Source organism: Lampris incognitus, chromosome 6 (genome assembly GCF_029633865.1).
Source record: "Lampris incognitus isolate fLamInc1 chromosome 6, fLamInc1.hap2, whole genome shotgun sequence".
Classification (NCBI taxonomy): domain Eukaryota; kingdom Metazoa; phylum Chordata; class Actinopteri; order Lampriformes; family Lampridae; genus Lampris; species Lampris incognitus.
In genome coordinates, this window is record NC_079216.1 from 17,102,353 (window position 1) to 17,126,856 (window position 24,504).

At 46.9% G+C, this 24,504-nt stretch overlaps 1 protein-coding gene across 1 annotated transcript in view; it reads right to left on the minus strand.

Moving 5' to 3' along the window:
- immp2l (inner mitochondrial membrane peptidase subunit 2) overlaps positions 1-24,504 on the minus strand; it is a 212,578-nt gene that overhangs the window by 12,452 nt on the left and 175,622 nt on the right. The window contains exons 4-5 of the mRNA XM_056282002.1: positions 24,073-24,138; positions 11,532-11,634 (exon numbers count right to left, since the gene is read on the minus strand). Of these exons, the coding sequence (XP_056137977.1) occupies positions 11,532-11,634; positions 24,073-24,138 (169 nt within the window). The remainder of the gene's footprint in view (positions 1-11,531; positions 11,635-24,072; positions 24,139-24,504) is intronic.

Below are 24,504 nucleotides of genomic sequence, written 5' to 3' on the forward strand. Positions count from 1 at the left end.
TGATACAAGGCAGGATGGATCCATGCTTTCATGTTGTTGACGCCAAATTCTGACCCTACCATCCGAATGTCGCAGCAGAAATCGAGACTCATCAGACCAGGCAACGTTTTTCCAATCTTCTATTGTCCAATTTTGGTGAGCCTGTGCGAATTGTAGCCTCAGTTTCCTGTTCTTAGCTGACAGGAATGGCACCCGGTGTGGTCTTCTGCTGTAGCCCATCTGCCTCAAGGTTCGACGTGTTGTGCATTCAAAGATGCTCTTCTGCATACCTCGGTTGTAATGAGTGGTTATTTGAGTTACTGTTGCCTTTCTATCAGCTCGAACCAGTCAGGCCTTTCTCCTCTGACCTCTGGCATCAACAAGGCATTTTCGCCCACGGAACTGCCGCTCACTGGATATTTTCTCTTTTTCGGACCATTCTCTGTAAACCCTAGAGATGGTTGTGCGTGAAAATCCCAGTAGATCAGCAGTTTCTGAAATACTCAGACCAGCCCGTCTGGCACCAACAACCATGCCACGTTCAAAGTCACTTAAATCACCTTTCTTCCCCATTCTGATGCTCGGTTTGAACTGCAGCAGATCGTCTTGACCATGTCTACATGCCTAAATGCATTGAGTTGCTTCCATGTGATTGGCTGATTAGAAATTTGCGTTAACAAGCAGTTGGACAGGTGTGCCTAATAAAGTGGCCGGTGAGTGTATATGACCTTCTGAATTTTCCGTGGGCAGGGGTTAATCGGGTCAAACGCTTACACAAGTCGCACAGTGTATTCCTGCCATCTAAGATGCAGAAAAAAGAAGTCTTCAACTCTGAGAAGCCGTTCATAGAGTGGACTATGCCACTGGTGAAAGTGAAACGGGCTCTGAAGCTGAAGCAGATGCTCATGAACATCATCCCATCTCAAATCCAGACCCGGGACCGAATAATGACACTGCCTCGTACCTACCTGCATAAATCTCAGAATCTGTCATCAAGTTCATCTATGGACATGGCTATAATCGATACATTTTAGTTTTTCATCTTTTCCGTGACCTAACAAGCCCATTCCCCCTCTTAATTTATATCAGACATCACTTTTCTGAATGCTTAAAGATTTAGGTTTTATGAAAAGGTTTTGTTTTTAATCTGCAATTTGGAAAAAGAATAATACACTGGGGTCATGGATATATTAGTAATGTGCATCTTTCATTCTGGCCTCATAAGGAAAACGCCTCCTGAAATTTCATTCTGTTAAAAACCGGGGCTTACCTTTCTTATGTCACCTCTGTGACATAAGCAAGGCTCAGCTATTTCGGTTTTTATTTTCCAAAGCCATCCAGCATGCCGAATTTCACTACAAGAGGACACTGTTACATAACCTCACATGAACAGGAACAACTTTTGGATCCGTGGAAACATAAAATCAGTTTAAAAATCGGGGTATTTTTCGGTGAAGTTCGGTAAAAACCAAAAACGCTGAACCTTGGACATAAGAAAGCCAACTGAATTTCGAATGGCTGAATTTTTGGGTGTAGTTATACTGCGAAGATGAATAGACAGTGATGCTGTAACATCACTTACTAGCTACTTCTAGAATAAATTACAGGCCATCCCAACCTGACACAATGCGAGCAAGTCATTTTTTAAATTGCTCTCGGTACTTTTAGTCTGTCCTAACTAGTGCCCGCTCCATGTGAGAGCAAACCGGGCAAGAGACACTTCCACTGTTTGAGTGAAGTTTTGCTGATTTGTTCCAGTGGAAATGACAGGGGAAGCAAGGTTAATGCCCACTGTGTAAGGTGACTTGTGCCCGTTTCTGTGAATCTGCGACACTATCAGCTCCTGTCTGGACACTTGGACAAGTGAAACCATCAGACTTCGCTTGCCTGTATTATGATTGGAACTGGTGTTAGCCGCAGCAGCTCATCATCATCATCATCATCATCGGTGGTCACTCAGGGTTGAGTATGACTTTCCTCCTCCTGGGTTCTCAGGTGGGCGTAGAGGCTGATACTGGAGCCGCATAATGAGAGGACACCTGTGCGTGACAGCTCTTTATGTGGAGTGGCTGATGCGCCTGTAGCCACAACACGGTCCTTGACAGGGGGCGGCCAGAGTCCAATGGCACGAAGAACCAAGACAATGGGCAGATGCACAACGACTGTGAGACTGAAGAGGTCACTTCTTAAAGATGGAGAGGGACTCAGCGGCTCGAACGGAGTTTGGTAACTCGTTCCAGCACCGGGGAACTACAGAAGAGAAGAGTCGGGCTAGAGACATAGGGCTCCGTTGTGGTGGAAGTGCCAGGCACCTGTCATTGGCAGAACGTAGTGAGTGGGACTGAGTGTAGACCTGAATGAGGGAGTTCAGGTAGGCGGGGGCCATTTTAGTTGTTGTTTTGTAAGCGAGCATCAAGGTTTTGAATTTGATGTGGGCAGCAACAGGGAGCCAGTGGAGGGATATGAACACCGGGGTGACATGCTGTTTTGGGTTTACATGTACACTACCGTTCAAAAGTTTGGGATCACCCAAACAATTTCGTGTTTTCCATGAAAAGTCACACTTATTCACCACCATATGTTGTGAAATGAATAGAAAATAGTCAAGACATTGACAAGGTTAGAAATAATGATTTGTATTTGAAATAAGATTTTTTTTACATCAAACTTTGCTTTCGTCAAAGAATCCTCCATTTGCAGCAATTACAGCATTGCAGACCTTTGGCATTCTAGCTGTTAATTTGTTGAGGTAATCTGGAGAAATTGCACCCCACGCTTCCAGAAGCAGCTCCCACAAGTTGGATTGGTTGGATGGGCACTTCTTTGAGCAGATTGAGTTTCTGGAGCATCACATTTGTGGGGTCAATTAAACGCTCAAAATGGCCAGAAAAAGAGAACTTTCATCTGAAACTCGACAGTCTATTCTTGTTCTTAGAAATGAAGGCTATTCCATGCGAGAAATTGCTAAGAAATTGAAGATTTCCTACACCGGTGTGTACTACTCCCTTCAGAGGACAGCACAAACAGGCTCTAACAGGTACTATTTAATGAAGATGCCAGTTGGGGACCTGTGAGGCGTCTGTTTCTCAAACTAGAGACTCTAATGTACTTATCTTCTTGCTCAGTTGTGCAACGCGGCCTCCCACTTCTTTTTCTACTCTGGTTAGAGCATGTTTGTGCTGTCCTCTGAAGGGAGTAGTACACACCGGTGTAGGAAATCTTCAATTTCTTAGCAATTTCTTGCATGGAAGCCTTCATTTCTAAGAACAAGAATAGACTGTCGAGTTTCAGATGAAAGTTCTCTTTTTCTGGCCATTTTGAGCGTTTAATTGACCCCACAAATGTGATGCTCCAGAAACTCAATCTGCTCAAAGAAGTGCCCATCCAACCAATCCAACTTGTGGGAGCTGCTTCTGGAAGCGTGGGGTGCAATTTCTCCAGATTACCTCAACAAATTAACAGCTAGAATGCCAAAGGTCTGCAATGCTGTAATTGCTGCAAATGGAGGATTCTTTGACGAAAGCAAAGTTTGATGTAAAAAAAATCTTATTTCAAATACAAATCATTATTTCTAACCTTGTCAATGTCTTGACTCTATTTTCTATTCATTTCACAACATATGGTGGTGAATAAGTGTGACTTTTCATGGAAAACACAAAATTGTTTGGGTGATCCCAAACTTTTGAACGGTAGTGTAGTTTACATGTAGATTGAAAAAAATGCATATTTTATTTGAAAACGTTCTTTTATGGAAGGTTTATTTTTAATTAAGTGCAGGTTTTACGGCTACATTTCAGGGATTGTTGAGAATTACAGTGTATGATATTATCATAGTTGTCATAAAAATGTCCTTGTTGATGCCATACTGGGTTGAACGTTGAGACAGTTCAGGTTATAGTTTGGGATTGTTGCATAAAGGGTTGCATTTTTACACATTGATTTGAAGAATACCTTTATGGAAATAAATTATTTGCTTGTTTTCTTGAGGAATGTCTTATTTTTTTCAAAAGGAAAAAAAAAAGGGTGAAAAGGATGAATAAAAACCCAGCCACTGAGGACTCACAAGCCAGTGCATTCTTAGTGCCGGTCCCAAGCCCGGATAAATGGGGAGGGTTGCATCAGGAAGGGCATCCGGCGTAAAATCTTTGCCAAATCAAATATGCAGATCATAAATAAGATTTCCATAACCGGATCAGTCGAGGTCCAGTTATGGACAGTACCGCCACTGGTACTGTTAACCAGCAGGGTGCCGGTGGAAACTATGCTACTTTTGGGCGAAGGAGAAGGAGAGGAGGAAGGAATATCCAGAGGCAGCTTGAGAGGAGGAAAGGTAGGCGTGTGGGGGTGAGAGTCGGAACTTTGAATGTTAGCACTATGACTTGTAAAGGGAAAGAGCTGGCTGATATGATGGAAAGAAGAAAGGTAGGCATACGGTGTGTGCAAGAGACCAGGTGGAAGGAGAGTAAGGCCAGGAGTATCGGAGGTGGGTTCAAACTCTTCTACCATGGTGTGAATGGGAGGAGAAATGGGGTAGGGGTAATTCCGAAGGAAGAGAATGTCAAGAGTGTGCTGGAGGTGAAGAGAGTGTCAGACAGAGCGATGAGTATGAAGCTGGAAATCAGAGCAAGTTGGGTGTGAGATGGACGAGAAAGAAGAATTCTGGAGTGAGTTGGATGATGTGGTGGAGAGGGTACCCAAGGAGGAGAGAGTGGTGACTGGAGCGGACTTCAACGGACATGTTGGTGAAGGGAACAGAGGTGATGAGGAGGTGATGGGAAGGTATGGTGTCAAGGAGAGAAATGTGGAAGGGCAGATGGTGGTGGATTCTGCGAAAAGGATGGAAATGGCTGTGGTGAATACATATTTCAAGAAGAGGGAGGAACACAGGGTGACGTACAAGATCGGAGGAAAGTGCACACAGGTGGACTATATCGAAGGCGCGATGTAAAAGGGATTGGAGACTGCAAGGTGGTGACAGGGGAGAACGTAGCTAGGCAGCATCGGATGGTCGTCTGTAGGATGACTTTGGAGACCAAGAAGAGGAAGATAGTGAAGACACAGCCGAAGATCAAATGGTGGAAGTTGAAGAAGGAAGACTGTTGTGTGGCGTTCAGGCAGGAGTTAAGACAGGCACTGGGTGGTAGTGAAGAGTTGTCAGATGGCTGGGCAACCACTGCAGAAATAGTGAGGGAGACAGCTAGGAAGGTACTTGGTGTGTCATCAGGACAGAGGAAGGAAGACAAGGAGACTTGGTGGTGGAAGGAGGAAGTACAGCAAATTATACAGAGGAAGAGGTTGGCAAAGAAGTAGTGGGATAGTCAGAGAGATGAAGAAAGTAGACAGGAGTACAAGGAGACGCAGCGTAAAGCAAAGAGAGAGGTGGCAAAGGAAAAGGCATATGGTGAGTTGTATGAGAGGTTAGACACTAAGGAAGGAGAAAAGGACTTGTACCGATTGACCGAGCTGGGAAGGATGTACAGCAGGTTAAGGCGACCAAGGATAGAGATGGAAATGTGCTGATAAGTGAGGAGAGTGTGTTGAGAAGGTGGAAGGAATACTTTGAGGGGCTGATGAATGAAGAATATGAGAGAGAAAGAAGGTTGGATGATGTGGGGATAGTGAATCAGGAAGTACAGTGGATTAGCTAGGAGGGAGTGAGGGCAGCTATGAAGAGGATGAAGAGTGAAAAGGCAGTTGGTCCTGATGACATACCTGTGGAAGCACGGAGATGTTTAGGAGAGATGGCAGTGCGGTTTTTAACTAGATTGTTTAACACAATCTTGGAAAGTGAGAGGATGCCTGAGGAGTGGAGAAGAAGCATACTGGTACCGATTTACAAGAATAAGGGCGATGTGCAGAACTGTAGCAACTACAGAGGTATAAAGTTGATCAGCCACAGCGTGAAGATATGGGAAAGAGTAATAGATGCTAGGTTAAGAGGAGAGGTGATGATCAGCGAGCAGCAGTATGGTTTCATGCCATGAAAGAGCACCACAGATGTGATGTTTGCTTTGAGAATGTTGATGGAGAAGTATAGAGAAGGCCAGAAAGAGTTGCATTGTGTCTTTGTACAAACCCCAATTCCAATGAAATTGGGACATTGTGTAAAACGTGAATAAAAACAGAATACAATGATTTGCAAATCCTTTTCGACCTATATTCAATTGAATACACTACAAAAACAAGATATTTAATGTTCAAACTGATCAACTTTATTGTTTTTTGTAAATATTCATTCATTTTGAATTTGATGCCTGCAACACGTTCCAAAAAAACTGGGACAGGGGCAACAAAAGACTGGGAAAGTTGAGGAATGCTCAAAAAACACCTGTTTGGAACATTCCACAGGTGAACAGGTTAATTGGAAACAAGTGAGTGTCATGATTGGGTATAAAAGGAGCATCCCCGAAAGGTTCAGCCGTTCACAAGCAAGGATGGGGCAAGTTTCACCATTTTGTGAACAACTGTGTGAGCAAATAGTCCAACAGTTTAAGAACAACGTTTCTCAACGTACAATTGCAAAGAATTTAGGGATTTCATCATCTGCAGTCCATAATATCATCAAAAGATTCAGAGAATCCGGAGAAATTTCTGCACGTAAGCAGCAAGGCCGAAAACCAACATCGAATGCCCGTGACCTTCGATCCCTCAGGCGGCACTGCATTAAAAACCAACATCATTCTGTAAAGGATATTACCACGTGGGCTCAGGAACACTTGGGAAAACCATTGTCAGTTAACACAGTTCGTCTCTGCATCTACAAGTGCAAGTTAAAACTCTACCATGCAGAGCGAAAGCCATATATCAACAACACCCAGAAACCCAGCCGGCTTCTCTGGGCCCGAGCTCATCTGAGATGGACTGAAGCAAATCCAAAGGAGTTGAATCAAGTGCAACTGGACTTGGTATATATCCATGAAGACGTTTCGCCTCTCATCCAAGAGGCTTCCTCAGTTCGTGCCTTTCTGACTAGACCAAGCTAGTCTGACTGGCTGGTGATGAGACTCAGTATTTATCCTCTAGGAGTCGTTGTCAGAGCTATTGATATGCATGGCTCTTTGTGATCAGATGTTTACCAACGCCCGTCGCTAACAGAGCCATGGATATGCGTGGCTCTTTTTGTACCAATGTTGAGAACATTCACAGACAGACTGAAGCAAAGTGGAAAAGTGTGCTGTGGTCTGACGAGTCCACATTTCAAGTTGTATTTGGAAATCATGGACGTCGTGTCCTCCGGGCTAAAGAGGAAAAGGACCATCCAGATTGTTATCAGCGCAAAGTTCAAAAGCCAGCATCTGTGATGGTATGGGGGTGTGTTAGTGCCCATGGCATCATGGGTAACTTGCACATCTGTGAAGGCACCATTAATGCTGAAAGGTACATACAGGTTTTGGAGCAACATATGCTGCCATCCAAGCGATGTCTTTTTCAGGGACGTCCCTGCTTATTTCAGCAAGACAATGCCAAGCCACATTCTGCACGTGTTGCAACAGCGTGGCTTCGTAGTAAAAGAGTGCGGGTACTAGACTGGCCTGCCTGCAGTCCAGACCTGTCTCCCATTGAAAATGTGTGGCGCATTATGAAGCGCAAAATACGACAATGGAGACCCCGAACTGTTGAGCAACTGAAGTCGTACATCAAGCAAGAATGGGAAAGAATTTCACCTACAAAGCTTCAACAATTAGTGGCCTCAGTTCCCAAATGCTTATTGAGTGTCGTTAAAAGGAAAGGTGATGTAACACAGTGATGAACATGCCCCTGTTCCAGCTTCTTTGGAATGTGTTGCAAGCATCAAATTCAAAATGAGTGAATATTTGCAAAAAAAACAAAGTTTATCAGTTTGAACATTAAATTTCTTGTCTTTGTAGTGTATTCAACTGAATATAGGCCAAAAAGGATTAGCAAATCATTGTATTCTTTTTTATTTACGTTTTACACAACATCCCAAATTAATTGGAATTGGGGTTTGTAGATTTAGAGAAAGCATACAACAGGGTGCCGAGAGATGAGGTTTAGTATTGTATGAGGAAGTCAGGAGTTGCAGAGAAGTATGTAGGAGTGGTGCAGGACATGTATGACGGAAGTGTGACAGTGGTGAGGTGTGCGGTTGGAATGACAGATGGGTTCAAGGTGGAGGTGGGATTACATCGAGGATCGGCTCTGAGCCCGTTCTTGTTTGCAATGGTGGTGGACAGGTTGACGGACAAGATCAGGCAGGAGTCTCCATGGACGACGATGTTTGCGGATGACATTGTGATCTGTAGCGAGAGTAGGGTGCAGGTTGAGGAGAGCCTGGAGAGTTGGAGGTATGCACTGGAGAGAAGAGGAATGAAAGTCAGTAAGAGCAAGAGGGAATACCTATGCGTGAATGAGAGGGAGGACAGTGGAATGGTGAGGATGCAAGGAGTGGAGGTGACAAAGGCATTTGAGTTTAAATACTTTGGGTCAACTGTCCAAAGTAACGGGAGTGCAGTAGAGAGGTGAAAAAGAGAGTGCAGGCAGGGTGGAGTGGGTGGAGAAGAGTGGCAGGAGTGATTTGTGACAGAAGGGTACCAGCAAGAGTTAAAGGGAAGGTTTACAAGATGGTTGTGAGACCAGCTATGTTATATGGTTTGGAGACAGTGGCACTGATGAAAAGACAAGAGGTGGAGGTGGCAGAGTTGAAGATGCTAAGATTTTCACTGGGAGTGATGGAGAAGGACAGGATTAGGAATGAGTATATTAGAGGGACCGCTCAAGTTGGACGGTTTGGAGACAAAGCAAGAGAGGCAAGATTGAGATGGCTTGGACATGTGTGGAGGAGAGATGCTGGGTATATTGGGAGAAGGATGCTGAATATGGAGCTGCCAGGAAAGAGGAAAAGAGGAAGGCCAAAGAGAAGGTTTATGGATGTGGTGAGGGAGGACATGCAGATGGCTGGTGTGACAGAGGAAGACGCAGAAGACAGGAAGAAATGGAAACGGATGAGCCGCTGTGGCAACCCCTAATGGGAGCAACCAAAAGTAGTAGTAGTAGAAAAGGATGAATAAAAGAAATAAGATTAAATGTTTTAGCCATGAAAACATCTAAATGAGCATCTGAAGTTTTTGAATTAAATTATTCATATAGCTCTTCTTGCTTTCAAATGTTAAATGGGCTAGTGGGAGATGTAAATGAAAAAGATATGGCATGAAGATATGATATAAATATATGACAGCCCATGCGGGGATTTCAACAATAAGAATGGATAGGAATCTCTTTCTATTAAACTCCATGCTATCAGCAAAAAGAAATTATAATGACTTTAGAAAAATTTGATTTATCAAGTTAAACAGCTTTTTTCACCTTGTGTTCTCCTTACTTTTTCAAATTTGCAGCGTTTCCCCATTCCACCTGATCATTATTGGAAGTTATTACATTACTGGCCATACGGCGGCGAGCCATACCAACATGTACCCTGGCTCTGCCAAGTGATGGAAGCTAAGCAGGTGTTGGCTTGGCTATTACTTGGATGGAAGACCTCCCCGGAAAACTGAGTTGCTGCTGGAAGTGGTGTTGGTGGGCCAGTAGGGGGCAGACTTCCCTCTGGTCCTCATAAAAACAACAAATCCCAATTCCCCAGTGCAGTGAGGGGGTCACTTTGCTGTAGGAGATGCTGTCTTTCGGATGAGACATTAAACCGAGGTCCTGATTCACTGTAGTCATTAAAGATCCCGTAGCACTTATCACAAAGAGTAGGGGGTTCCCCGGTGTCCTGGCAAAATTCCCAACCTGGCTCTTTCCATCTGGCCACCTAATCATCCCTCTGTGTAACTGGCTCAATGATTCCTCCCTCTCCACCTCTAGCTGATGTGTGGTGAGCGTTGTGGTGTGAAATGGCTGCCATGCATCACGAAGGTGGGTGCTACACATTGGTGGTGGTTGACGTGAGTTACCTCCTTCAATATGAAGCGCTTTGAGAGTCTAGAAAAGCGCTATATAAACATGTAATGATTATTATCATTACATGTTTGTCCTTTACACATCCATACAGGCCATGTACTCATGGTTGTGGTGTTGGTAAATGGTTTAAATATGTTGCATCTCCACCGGTTTCCTTAGATCCATGACCCGAACCCAAATCCCTGTAACTCTGACAGCCAAACCTTTTTTTTCCCCAATGAAATGACATTAGATTGAGATGCTGAAGCTCCTCGCTTCTGAGTAAAATTATGCGTAAAAAAAAAAAACCTCTGAAAGACAGTCAGAAATCATGATGAGGCTGAGAAAAAGTTTTCTGAGCCTTTCTGAATCCATTTCAGGTGAACGGCCAGGCTGATGCTACAGACGAGAGCTCATATGTAGCACAAGGGAATACGAGGACGTTATATTATCTCTACTCCAGCGAGCAGCATCTCCGAGAATCACCACCACACAATACGCTGGATACTGCTACCCTTTCTATGAGAAAATGAAAAATACATAAATAAATAGGTGAATAAATAATGCGACCTCTCTCTGTATGATGAAGGTGTAATGGGTGAACTGGGCCCCAGTGAAACCATCTCGCCAGCAGCTCAGTAAACATACACGGTATTGAGTTTGCTATCAGTTGAAATCAGTGGCTGAGATGAACTTGACTTGTTTTTAAGGCAAAAAAGCTGATTTTACATTCCAGTCGCACACACAACGCAATAACACACACTCACTCCCTCTTCCTCTAAAGAGCCTCTCCATCCTGCTACTGAAACCTTGAAGGCTAGTGTGTGCACACGCACACGCGAACATGTACATGCAAGCACACACACACCCACCCACACACACACACACACACACACACTAACGCATGCAAGGGCACATGTACACACAAGCACACATGCACATGTGCACATGTACTCACAGGCACGCGCACACAAGCATGCATACACACATGCACGCACGCACACACACACACATGCACATGTACACACAACCAAGTGTAGACACACACACATGCGCACATGTACACACATGCGCATACATGCACACATGTACACACAAGCACACACAAGTACATGCATGCGCACACACACACACACACACACACACACACACACACACACACACACACACACACACGTGCACACAAGCACGCACACACACATGCATGCATGCACGGGCACATGCGCACACACACACACACACACACACACACACACACACACACACACACACACACACACACACACACACACACACACAAGCAGCACTGTTAGAGACTGCACCCTCAGCAGACCGGTGAGGGTTTGGGTGAACCTGGATCAACAGTGAGAGGTGAGCTGCTTTCAGAGGACTGCACTAATAAAACGCTAAACTGCCACAGCAGCTAATGGACAGATGTACGGATGGGCAGAGGATGAAAGGAAAAAGACCTTTACACCTGTAGGCCTCCACCACACTCGCATACACAGTACATAGTACACAGGCCCAGTACTCTGGGTGCTGCAGACCTCACATAGAAACCTATGAAGGTCTCCTACTGTGGATGGGTTGGATGACAAAGAAGATGATTTTGGGTGTGTGTGGCTACATGTACGTGTGATGAAGTTACCTACCGGCCCAAAACTGTTGCTGTCCAGACTGTGGCCATGATGGTCGCCCTCAATCCAAAAGTGGCCATTAGGAACCCGGAGGTAGCGGTTCTTATAACCAAGCGTCCTGAGGACAGGAGGGAGAGATGTTGGATTTAATTGTGGTTTTTATTGCACGCTCTACTGTAAACCGAGCCTGGAAGCAAAATATAACATACGGAGCAAGTTTTGAATAGCGTTCAAACTGAACTGCACTCCATCCATCCATCCATCCATTATCCAAACTGCTTATCCTGCTCTCAGGGTCGCGGGGATGCTGGAGCCTATCCCAGCAGTCATTGGGCAGCAGGTGAGGAGACAACCTTGGACAGGCTGCCAGACCATCACAGGACCCCCCCCCCCCCCACACACACACACCTAGGGCCAATTTAGTACGGCCGAGTCACCTGACCTACATGTCTTTGGACTGTGGGAGGAAACCGGAACACCCGGAGGAAAGACACGGGGAGAACATGCAAACTCCACACAGAGAACGACCCGGGACGACCCCCAAGGTTGGACTACCCCGGGGCTTATCAGACCCAGGACCTTCTTGCTGTGAGGCGACTGCGCTAACCACTGCGCCACCATGAACTGCACTCATTGATAGAAAAACACAAGTTAACTTTTTGGAACAGATGAATGATGGCGTTGTTAACACCGACAGGAACCTGCAGCGGAGAGAAATTGATCCAGGCTGAAAAACAAAACAAAAAAAACAAAAAAAACCCCCTGATGATCTGGAGTCAACCAGGACGCCAGATTGGATATCCCAGATAATTATCAGCTTCATTTCTTTTCATTACTGTTCATCAGACTGCAAATCATCCCAGTGTTTTTCCGTCTACCTCCTCCTTACCTCTGAGACAGACAGGCGATCTGAAGACACCGCGCTCAGTAATGCTGGAGGCTCTCTCGCCTCATACCGGAGGCAAGAGAGCCGCTCTGTTTACTGCAGATCACACATCCTTCTGTAGCCACAGAAGTATCTCCGGCTCGCCACTGTCTATCTCTGCTTCAATCAGCCTGTGGCTGTCATCTTTACGAGGCGAAGGTCCCGTACCCTACATCATCCGTCTGGACTGTTATGGGACAGTTCCAGCCCTGATTTATCATTTAGTGGAGGAACATTGTGAAATATGACTGCAGTGACTTTTTAAATGGGAATTCTTGTGCTCGTCTGGGAGGCCCGCGGACCAGAGAGGAGGGGGAACGGGGCCTTGGATACATAAATATTGATTTGGCTGTGAGAGCTGAATTTATTGACTCGCAAAAAGAAGCTTTGCTTTTTTTGCAGTAAAAAAAAAAGAAGAAGGTGACATCATAAATGACCCCAATCTTCTGCTTCATTTGAGAATGAAAGACTGTAGAATCTTTACACAATGAAAGACGATTGATTTGCTTTTTCTAACGTCCATCTGATCAGGTTAGGTTTGTTGATATATCACACACACACGCACACCGCACACATGCACACACACACACTCTTAAAGCTCTGTTTGTTCTTGCTGCCGTCCCTGTCTTGTGGGACCTCTCCTCTCTGTCTTTTGCTTGTGGAGCACTTTGTAAAGTGCTGTTAGAGATGCAGGCTATGTGGTTCAACCAGTGAGGAGCACGCCTCATGGGCTCAGCTTTTAGCCCGATGGCCAACACCCTGAATTAAAATCCTGAATATCAATCCTCAAGCTCTCTCTTTCCTGTCACGCCCCACTTTCTTGTCAAATTAAGGCAAAAATGGCCCAAAAATAGCCCAGAAAAAGTAAAAAAGAAAGAAAGAAAAGATCTCATCTCACCACCAGCCGCTACTCCAGGGTCGGCTCGCAGTGGCAGCAAGCTAAGTAGGGCACTCCAGACATCCCTCACCCCAGCAACACCCTCCAGCTCTTCCTGGGGGATCCCAAGGCTTTCCCAGGCCAGATTGGACATGTAGTCCCTTCAGCGAATTCTGGGTCTACCCCCAGTTGAATGTGTCCAGAAAACCTCCAAAGGAAGGTGCCCAGGAGGCATCCTAATCAGATGCCTGAACCACCTCAACAGGCTCCTTTCAACGCGAAGGAGCAGTGGCTCTACTCCGAGCTCCCTCCGGATGTCTGAGCTCCTCACCCTATCTCTAAGGCTGAGCCCAGACACCCTACGGAGGAAACTCATATCAGCCGCTTGTATCCATGAGCTCAACCCTTTCGGCCACTACCCAAAGCTCATGATCATAGGTGAGGGTTGGAACGAAGATTGACTGGTAAATTGAGAGCTTTGCCTCCTGGATCAGCTCCTTCTTCACCACAATGGTCCGGTACAACGTCCCCATTACTGCTGATGCTGCACCAATCCGCCTGTCAATCTCCCGCTCCATCCCACCTTCACTCATGAACAAGACCCTGAGATACTTGAACTCCTTCACTTGAGGCAACAACTCATCCCCAACCGGAGGCAGCAATCCACCACTTTCCGGTAGAGAACCATGGCCTCAGACTTGGAGGTGCTGACTCTTATCCCAGCCATTTCACACTCAGCTGCAAACCGCCCTAGTGCGCATCAGAGGTCGCGTTCTGATGAAGCCAACAAAACCACATCATCTGTGAAGAGCAGAGATGCAATTTTGAGGTTCCCAAAACGGACACACTCCTCACCTTGGCTGCGCCTTGAGATCCTGTCTATGAATATCACAGAAAGAAGACAAGGGACCACCTTGGCGGAGTCCGACACCCACCAAAAACGTGTTTGCCTTTATGCCAAGAATATGGACACAGCTCTCACTTTGGTTATACAAGGACCGGATGGCTTGTAGCACCTGCCCCAGTACCCAATACTCCCACAGTGCCCCAAGGTACACGGTCCTACGCCTTCTCCAAGTCCACAAAACACACGTAGACTGGCTGGTCAAACTCCCATGCCTCCCTCAGCACTTCCGCAAGGGTAAAGAGTTGGTCCGGTGTTCCACGGCCAGGACGGAATCCGCATTGTTCCTCCTGGATCCGAGGTTCGACAATCGGTCGGAGCCTCCTTTCCAGCACCCTAGAGTAGACTTTCCCAGGGAGGCCGAGCAGCGTGAGTGCGAAAGAAGAGAAAGATGCTATAAAATTCAAGTTACTGTTATGATTAAAACGATACACACTCAAGTGCGACGTTAGCCGGCTTCACAGCGCACTGCGTTGGGTACACTCCTACCATTATAGCACGCCGCCCCAAAACAAACTGTCCTCTGAGGCTCAATGCTGATATACCAGAACACCGCGGGTGAGTTCAAAGGAAGTTACAGATGGTACAACAATGTCTAAATGCTGCGGCGCTTCCCGGTATCTAGGCCAGTACAGAACAAAGGGTTACAGCACGTCACAGACACGGCGAGCTTGCACACACTGTGCTAAGGCATGTTAAACATTCATGTCACTTTCCTCCTTCTCTCTCTCTCTCTCTCTCTCTCGCTCTCTCACTCTCTCTCTCTCTCTCTCTCTCTCTCTCTCTCTCGCTCTCTCACTCTCTCTCTCTCTCTCTCTCTCTCTCTCACTCTCTCTCTCTCTCTCTCTCGCTCTCTCTCGCACACGCACACTCCCCCGTTTCATCAATGTGGGTTTTAACTGCGGCTGATAAATGTTGCAGTAGAGGTTGAAAGGAGTTTAATGAAGCCGGGCTTCACAGTGCCCGACAGAGACAGAGCACAGAATATAGCAGCGCTCCAACCCCTGACGGTCCTCTCTGTCCTCGTGCAAGGGACAGGTCTTCCTGATCAAGCCAGGGCACACTCGTGGCTCTCTGACCCATGAGTTTGTGCATGTGTTTCTTTGTAAGAGCTTTGTTTTGATCAGTACAGTGTGCAGGTGTTGGGATGTCCAAGGGGGAAGTCGGGTTTCATTCCATCATCCCGCCCCATCCACCCCCATCTGTACTGTTTAGATGTTGTTATATCAGCCACTTTGTGTCTTGTCTAGAAGATGTGTTGGTTTGTTAAAACTCCAGGACTGCTTGTGTTGGATCGAGATGGCAACAACAATTTTTTTTTTTGTTGTTTTTGTTGGATATTTCCTCCCCCTTTTCTCCCAATTGTACTTGGCCAATTACCCCACTCTTCTGAGCCGTCCCGGTCTCTGCTCCACCCCCTCTGCCGATCCGGGGAGGGCTGCAGACTACCACATGCCTCCTCCCATACATGTGGAGTCACCGGCCGCTTCTTTTCACCTTACAGTGAGGAGATTCGCCAGGGGGGACATAATGCGTGGGAGGATCACACCATTCCCCCCAGCTCCCCCCCCCCCAAACAGGCGCCCCAACTGACCAGAGGAGGTGCCAGTGGAGCAACCGGGACACATACCCACATCCGACTTCCGACCCGCAGATACGGCCAAATGTGTCTCTAGGGATGCCCGACCAAGCTGGAGGTAACAAGGGGATTCAAACCGACAATCCCAGTGTTGGTAGATAACGGAATGGACCACTATGCTACCCGGACTCCCCACAACAACACATGTTGATGCGTAAATAAACTTCATGATTCGCTTCCATTTCCTTACCATTACCTCATGGCTGAGTACCTGCCCCCCTGCACAACTTTACCCTTAGCAGTCCCGATTTCCTCTTGTTGGATTTATAAAACTGTTACTGAGGAGATTCACATCCAGTCAGCCTCCGTTTGGAGATGAATCTCTGAAATGGCTGTCCAGATCCCACAGAGAGGGGGGGGGGGGAGAGCGAGAGAGGGGAGGGGTCCTCTCTCCCTGTCTAAGGGAAGAGGCTATAATTGGCTGAGTGGGGCTCTTCCTGTGACAGACAGGCAGACAGTCCTGGGTGGGGGGTGGCGGCGGGGGTGATTTAAGACTGTCTGGCTCCCAAAGGCAAACATGGGGCGACAGTCACCATTTCCAGCCCTGCTACCAGCGAAGCCGTTACAGGCCCGTAAATTATTCATCCCCTACCGAGCCAGCGACCTGTAATTTGCTCGGAGACACCTGTCACAAACAGTAGCCAGGACGAATTACATGACGGCAAAGTGTGATGATACACACAACATGCCTCTGCCGGCCCTGCTCTCCTCTTGCTTCAGCGGAAATGAGATCTGAGTCATCCATTTGTTCACCTGTTGGCATGTGCTGTCTGTCTGAGAGACTTGCACACTTAGTTTACTGCGTATTCGAATGATCCTTTCTCATGCCTGATGTTGCCGCGTGTGATGCTGAGAATCAGCGTAGCCACCACATTAGGAGCGCCTCAGTATCCCGACGGCCCACGTCGAAAAGCAGCCACAGTCCTGATGAGCACTAATCCTCAATCCAATCAGACATTTCCGAGTTATTAATTAACGTGGAATCTTTGTCGAAACCTTCGGGTCCACTGAAGTCGTGGGACTTCAGTCAAACTCATTAACAGGTGGGTTTAATGAAAAGACTGCAAACATCAGTGACCTTGGCAGTGACGGTACTGTCTGTCCTCTAACTAGAAGTAGATAAACACAAGACGTTCTCTGTGAGAGATGAGGCTGGCTATACGTATATATATATATAAAACAATGTCAAACCAAACCACACAAATGTAAATATGACACTGGGAGGACAAGTGTAGATTTCTGTTCTGTCAGACCGAGTGAAAAATATGAAGGTTGAATAACTAAATACACAGCCATGAATATAGACTAGCGGTTAGCTGAGCGACCTGATTAGCATGCAGGATTCACAGACACCAGATCCTGGTCTGTGAAGTAGCAATGCAGCGCTGCTGTGGTTGTCGTCCTGCCGTCTGCTTTTGAAAGAGGACCAGCTGCTTCTATCCTCTAGAGCATTGGTCTCCAGCTCATCAAATCTCTCCTGCTTTGGTCAGGCTGGAACTGGCTTCCACATCAACTTGAAAGGTATACCTAGGGATGATAGATGGCTATGACTCATCTGTGCCGCACATCTCCCCGCCTGTCCTCGCACATGGTACATGCAGGGATTCTCGTGGCGCTTCTGAACTTTTGACCCGGAACATTTAAAGGTACAGAAAATGACGCGGTATTCAGAAGAACTCTCGATAAGACGAAAAGAAAGGATATCCCCCTGAAAACTTCTTGGTGAAAAGCCAGTGTTCAGTCATCACGGCCGGTGAGAGGGATCCCCCGCCAAAAACTGCCTGGTTCTTAATCCAGTCCTTGGGGAGCCCCTGTACTGCTTGTTTTCTGTTCCACCAGGTACTTAATTTCATTCACCCGTTGTGTCCGGTATTCAAGCCATCTAATCAAAACAGGTAAATTTAATTAACTACCTGGTGGAACAGAAAACCGACAGGTCAGGGGGTCCCCGAGGACTGGATTGAGAACCGACGAGGCAGGCTTAGATAATTGGATGGTAGATTGGAGGTCAGGGACAAATAGACCTCAACCTACAACTGGCATGACATCTGCTGTTTTTTTGGGGGGGGATTCCCCCCCCCCTTTCTCCTCAATTGCACCCAGCCAATTACCCCACTTTCCCGAGCCGTGCCGGTCACTGCTCCACCTCCTCTGCCCCGATCCGGGTAGGGCTGCAGACAACTGCATGCTTCCTCCGATACATGTGGAGTCACCAGCTGCTTCTTTTCACCTGACAGTGAGGAGTTTTGCCAGGGGGGCGCAGCACGTGAGGGGATCACGCTATTCCCCCCCAGTTCCCCCTCCTCCTGAACAGGTGCGCCGACCGACCGGAGGAGGCGCTAGTGCAGCGACCAGGACACATACCCACACCCGGCTTCCCACCCGCATACACGGCCAATTGTGTCTGTAGGGATGCCTGACCAAGCCGGAGGTAACACGGGGATTCGAACCAGTGATCCCCACCTTGATAGACAACGGACTACATCGCTGTGCTACCCGGACACCCCATCTGCTGTTTTTGTATTTGTTAAGTTGGTTTACCCATTTTTTGTTTTTCATGTTTTCAGGTAATGCTGCTTATCACCTCCCATTCAGGTCTATAGTGAGTCTTTCAACCGTGCGATACAACTGCCTTCATGCAGGAAACCAATGAATTCTTCAGAAGAAGAAAGAAAATGACTTTTGTACACTTTCTTTGAAACAATGTCTTCACCAGGAGGTCTTGAGGGTATAGCCGAGTCCCCATAGGACCCTTCAGAGCCATCCATCTAAAACCTTCAACTTAGACTGGACAGGAGAGGATCTGCCATCCATCATCAGAACGTCTCCTTTTAGAGGCTGTGCATCTTCACCTCCAGGTCCTTCCAGGCCTTAACACTGAAGGAGAAGACAGCTCACTGTCCTCTTCTCCAAAGGATGACAAAGGATGATCTTATCATTAATCACATGGTCATAACAGTGGTCACCATTAAGGGGAGGAACTGGAGTGATTTGTGAAGATGTCCTTGGTGTCAAAGGCTTGTTAAACCTGATGAGGTTGAAGTTAACGTAGGGCTGGAGGACTCCAGATGAGGGTGAAATTGATAAATCCGTGCTATTTGTTGCTCAATGAGATGTTAGTGATCTTGGAACTGGTACTTATTCTAAGTTTTCTCTGTTGAGTTTAAAAAAAAATCCCTTTCCATTGTTAAAAACAGATCATAATGTGCCACCGACAGTGTACGTGTAAAAGCTAAGCGCCATCTCAAAAGCAAGCTTGCAAAAATAAGTTGTCTTGTAAGAAGTTGTTTAAAAGATTATTTTAATTCTGCTAGCCAAAGCACCTCAGGCAGGTTATTCCAGAGCCCAGAAATGCACCAACACAACTGATGTCGAAGCTGCTTTAAGATTATATTAGCCCGTATGGGACCGCCACCCTTTGAATCTGAGGGTGACTAAATCGATTAAAGCTTTTAAGCACTGACCAAAACCTTTCTTTTTTCAGCCCCACTTAAAGCTTTTAATTTGTTGTTTGTTTTCTCCATCTTCTTAATTTCAGGACAATTTTAGCTGATTTCAGTCTATCTTTATTCATTTATTATAAGCTGTAATTTCTCATGCATTTTATCTTGTATGCCATTTCAAATCTGACTTGAACCTCAGCTTCAAATGTGCTATGTAAAAAGCCTAATTGATTGGCTTTTGTCCAAAGCTCATTCAACTTTAGTTTTGAGTCAAGAATGGTCAGAGGAGGGGCGTCCGGGTAGTGTGGTGGTCTGTTCCATTGCCTACCAACACGGGGATCGCCAGTTCGAATCCCTGTGTTGTCTCCAGATTGGTCGGGTGTCCCTACAGACACAATTGGCCGTGTCTGCGAATGGGAAGCCAGATGTGGGTGTGTGTCCTGGTCACTGCACTAGCGCCTCCTCTGGTCAGTTGGAGCGCCTGTTCGGGGGGGGGGGGCGACTGGGGGGAATAGCGTGATCCTCCCACATGCTACGTGACCCTGGTGAAACTCCTCACTGTCAGGTGAAAAGAAGCGGCTGGTGACTCCATATGTATCGGAGGAGGCATGTGGTAGTCTGCAGCCCTCCCCGGATCGGCAGAGGGGGTGGAGCAGCAACCAGGACGGCTCGGAAGAGTGGGGTAATTGGCCAAATACAATTGGGAGAAAAAGGGGGAACAATCCCAAAAAAAAAAGAAGAATGGCCAGATGGACTTGTCTGATGATCTGAGGCCACACACTGGCTCATAGACGTTTCAGAGGTTTACAGAAAATTGGAAAATCTCAATTCTTCACCCATCAGGTAACTAGTGAGAGTTGCCAGAATTGGTGATTAAATCTTTTTTCAGTTGAAACCCTTGCTGCTGCATTTTAAACAGGCCGGAGGGGTGAAAGAGACTTTTGATTAATGGCAGAGTAAAGAGAGCTATGGTATTGTAAAGGTGATCTGATACCAGCATTATGCCTTTCTTAGAATTAATTTGGTTCAAATCTTAACTTATACCCATTCTCATATAAAAAGGGTAACTATATAACAACACACTATTGCCCTTAACAATTCAAGGGAACCATGGTATCTGAAGCAACAAAAGCAATGGAACAGTATTAGTAGACCCTAACAATCCCAGCGCTTAATTTATATACAGCTTCATATGCAGTAAATAATATGGCACATTAAGTTAACATTCTGCATGAGCCCAAAGCTTCCTGGCACCATGATGTCAGTTAAGGCTTCAGCCTGCCTGAGGCCTCTCATAAGTCAACCAACAGCAGGACACAGACAGGGGACCAATGGTTGGATCAAGTCCATCAGAAAACTATAGATAAGAATGGCACTTTATTTGATGCTTGAGCTCCATCTGTTTGGCTGCCCCATTCTCTATAGAGTATCCTAATGGTAGGAAACCTACAATCTATCAATGCATAGGAGGACTCGGCTGACATAATTATATTTTATTCCACAGAGCAAAATGCACAAAGCTTGGTGCAGCAAACACTTCGGTCATATCAACATCTTTAGTGCATAAATATGCACTCTGGAATAAAACAGACTGACATCTGACACGGAAAAACCTCTCATCTTCATTCGCTTTTACCCGGTTTTCTGACATATTTTATTGTTTTCTTGGTGAGGGTAAGTAAAATAGCCCCCCTCCTTTCCTCCCCAATTGCACCCGGCCAATTACTCCTCTCTTCCGAGCCGTACCGGTCACTGCTCCACCCCCTCTGCCGATCCGGGGAGGGCTGCAGACTACCACATGTCCCCTCCGTTAGATGTGGGGTCGCCAGCCGCTTCTTTTCACCTGACAGCGAGGAGTTTCGCCAAACTACCCAGTGCGCACCGGAGGTTGCGTTCTGATGAAGCCAACAAAACCACATCATCTGTGAAGAGCAGAGATGCAATTATGAGGTTTCCAAAATGGACACACTCCTCACCTTGGCTGGGCTTTGAGATCCTGTCTATGAATATCACAAAAAGAAGACAAGGGACCACCTTGGCGGAGTCCGACACCCACCAAAAATGTGTTTGACTTTATGCCAAGAGTATGGACACAGCTCTCACTTTGGTTATACAAGGACCGGATGGCTTGTAGCAACTGGAATAAAACAGTACCCCATACTCTCGCAGTAAGAGTGCCCTGGGGTACACGGTTGTAAGCCTCCTCTAAGTCTGCAAAACACATGTAGACTGGCTGGTCAAACTCCTCCCTCAGCACTTCTGCAAGGGTAAAGAGTTGGTCCGTTGTTCCATGGCCAGAATGCAATCCGCATTGTTCCTCCTGGATGCGAGGTTCGACAATCGGTCGGCGTCTCCTTTCCAGCACCCTAGAGTAGACTTTCCTCGGGAGGCTGAGTAATGTGATGCCCGAATAATTGGAGCACACCCAAACTAAACACAAAATCACTGTCCAAGGGAACGAACACCAGCCAGGATGACTGTCGGAACTGCCGGTCTTTGTGGGCTTAGCAGTTAGCTTAGCCTGCCCCGCTTCCTGTCCTGTTCACGTCTTTTTAAAAAAAACATTTCCCCCCCCTTTTTCTCCCCAGTGGTACTTGGCTAATTACTCCTCTCTTCCGAGTCGTCCCAGTTGCTGCTCCACCCCCTCTGCCGACCCGGAGAGGGCTGCAGACTACCACATGCCTCCTCCCATACATATGGAGTCATCAGCCGCTTCTTTTCACCTGACAGTGAGTTTCACCAGGGGGACGTCGCGCGTGGAAGGATTGCGCTATTTCTCCAAGTTTCCCCTCCCCCCTGAACAGGTGCCCCGATCAACCAGAGGAGGCGCTAGTGCAGCGACCAGGACACATACCCACATCCGACTTCCCACCAGCAGACATGGCCAATTGTGTCTGTAGGGAAGCCTGACCAAGCCGGAGGTAACACGGGGATTCAAACCGGTGATCCCCGTGTTGGTTGGCAACGGAATAGACCGCTATGCCACCCGGATGCCCTACCTGTTTATATCTAAAAACACAACTAGACAGCCCAGTCCGGCATCAGTAGTGCACGCTCATACTGACGCATCCTAAGATGTGAATGTTGCTAGGCAGTGTATGCTGCTGGATTACATTATTGGCAAGGCTCAGCGTTTTCGGTTTTTAATTTTCAAAGCCATCCAGCATGCCGAATTTCACCACAAGAGGGCACTTCTACATAACCTCACACGAACAGGAACAACTTTTGGATCTGTGGAAACATAAAATCCGGGTGGAAATCAGTTTAGAAATCTGGGTATTTTTCGGTGAAAATCGGTAAAAACCGAAAACGCCGAGCCTTGATTATTGGTAAGGAACGATTTGCGAACTCAAAACTTATTCACTGACGTATTCATTTATTTACTTAACATATGCAAATAACAGAATGTCCTCTGAGAAAAACAAAAGATTAGAAAACGAAATGAACCATTCAGACGAAGGAACAAACTCGAAGAAAGTAGACTATTGGAGATGTTCTTTAATTGAGGCGAGATGTTATCAACTAATTCACACAGTCCAACTCAGCCGAAAAAAAACATCCAATAAACTCACCGTCCCCATACACAGACAGGATCTGTCCAGTCTCTGGATATTCTCATCCATCTGGAAACACACTACTTATGAACTCTATGATGTCGACGCATCGTGGCTGATGCATTAGGACGCATGCAGAATTAAAGAGTGGTTCAGCTGGCAACAAGTAACACCTGTCTACAATCAACCACGCAGCATGTGTGTGTGTGTGTGTGTGTGTGTGTGTGTGTGTGTGTGTGTGTGTGTGTGTGTGTGTTTCAGCAGGGGATGAAGCCCTGGAGAATGCCGACATTGTATGTGATTGGTTTGTGGTGTCTGCTGAAGACCACTTTAAAAGGTTGTACCTGGACTATAATTTACCAGCCTAGTATTTGATAACTAAGTGCCAGGGTCCTCTAAGGACTGTGATATTTAATGTTTTAAGCAACAACCCCCCCCCCCACCCCTTATGTCTACAGGGGTGTATTCCCCCCCCCCCCCACCTGACCTCAGGTGCATTCTACGCTGGCTCAGCTGGTACAAGTCCGGGCGTATGCCCAGCTGGTGCAAGCCAACCCTGGCAAGTTCATGTCAGTTTTGGCCATGAAGAAGTGCCAGGCTTGTGTTATTTATTTATTTACCCCCACCCCCACCCTTTCTCTCCAATTGCATCCAGCCAATTACCCCACTCTTCTAAGCCGTGCTGGTCATTGCTTCACCACCTCTGCCGATCCGCGCAGGGCTGCAGACTACCACATGCCTCCTCCGATACATGTGGAGTCGCCAGCCGCTTCTTTTCACCTGACAGTGAGGAGTTTACCCAAGGGGATGTAGCGTGTGGGAGGATCACGCTATTCCCCCCCGTTCCCCCGCCGAATAGGTGCCCCGACTGACCAGAGGAGACGCTAGTGCAGCGACCAGGAGACATACCCACAGCCAGCTTCCCACCCGCAGACACGGCCAATTGTGTCTGTAGGGATGTCCGACCAAGATGGAGGTAACATGGGGATTCGAACTGGCGATCCCTGTGTTGGTAGGCAACGGAATAGACCGCTACGCTACCCGGACGGCCCAGGCTTGTGTTATGCTTGCAATTTTTGTTAGCCAGAACACCTCTCTTCGTGCGTGCATCTAATAGAGTGCCTGAACAGCGTGAGGCATCCAGTAGATAGGAGAGGGGTGCTCTTTCCACAGTGTATTTTAATTAGTCCATGAGGGAAGGTTCTGGTTCCTACCTGATGAAGTCTCCCTCCAGAGCGATGACTCGCTTGATGATCTTCTGCTTGGGGTTCCTTGGGGACCTGAGGGGGGGGGGCAATAAACATGAGTCCAAAAGGTTAAAGGCTGAGCACTACACAGCCAAATAACATGGAAATGATAGAGATGTGCTAACCCCCCCCCCCCCCAGAAAACAAGCCCACACCTATTTATGTATTCCGCTAGCAGTGTGAGCCTGCGATCGCTCTTTCTTCCATCTCATCTCGCTTCTCTGCAGGTCTCTCTATCCCTTCCACAACCTGATTTCATCATCTGGGATTTTTAACAGGTGCTCAAACACCACAGATACCCCGGCAGTTTGGATGTCCCATCCGCTTTGTGTGATGGAGCTGCGAGGGGAATCGATCTCGGAGCCTCCCACCAGTCTCCATCACCTCACTCAATCATGC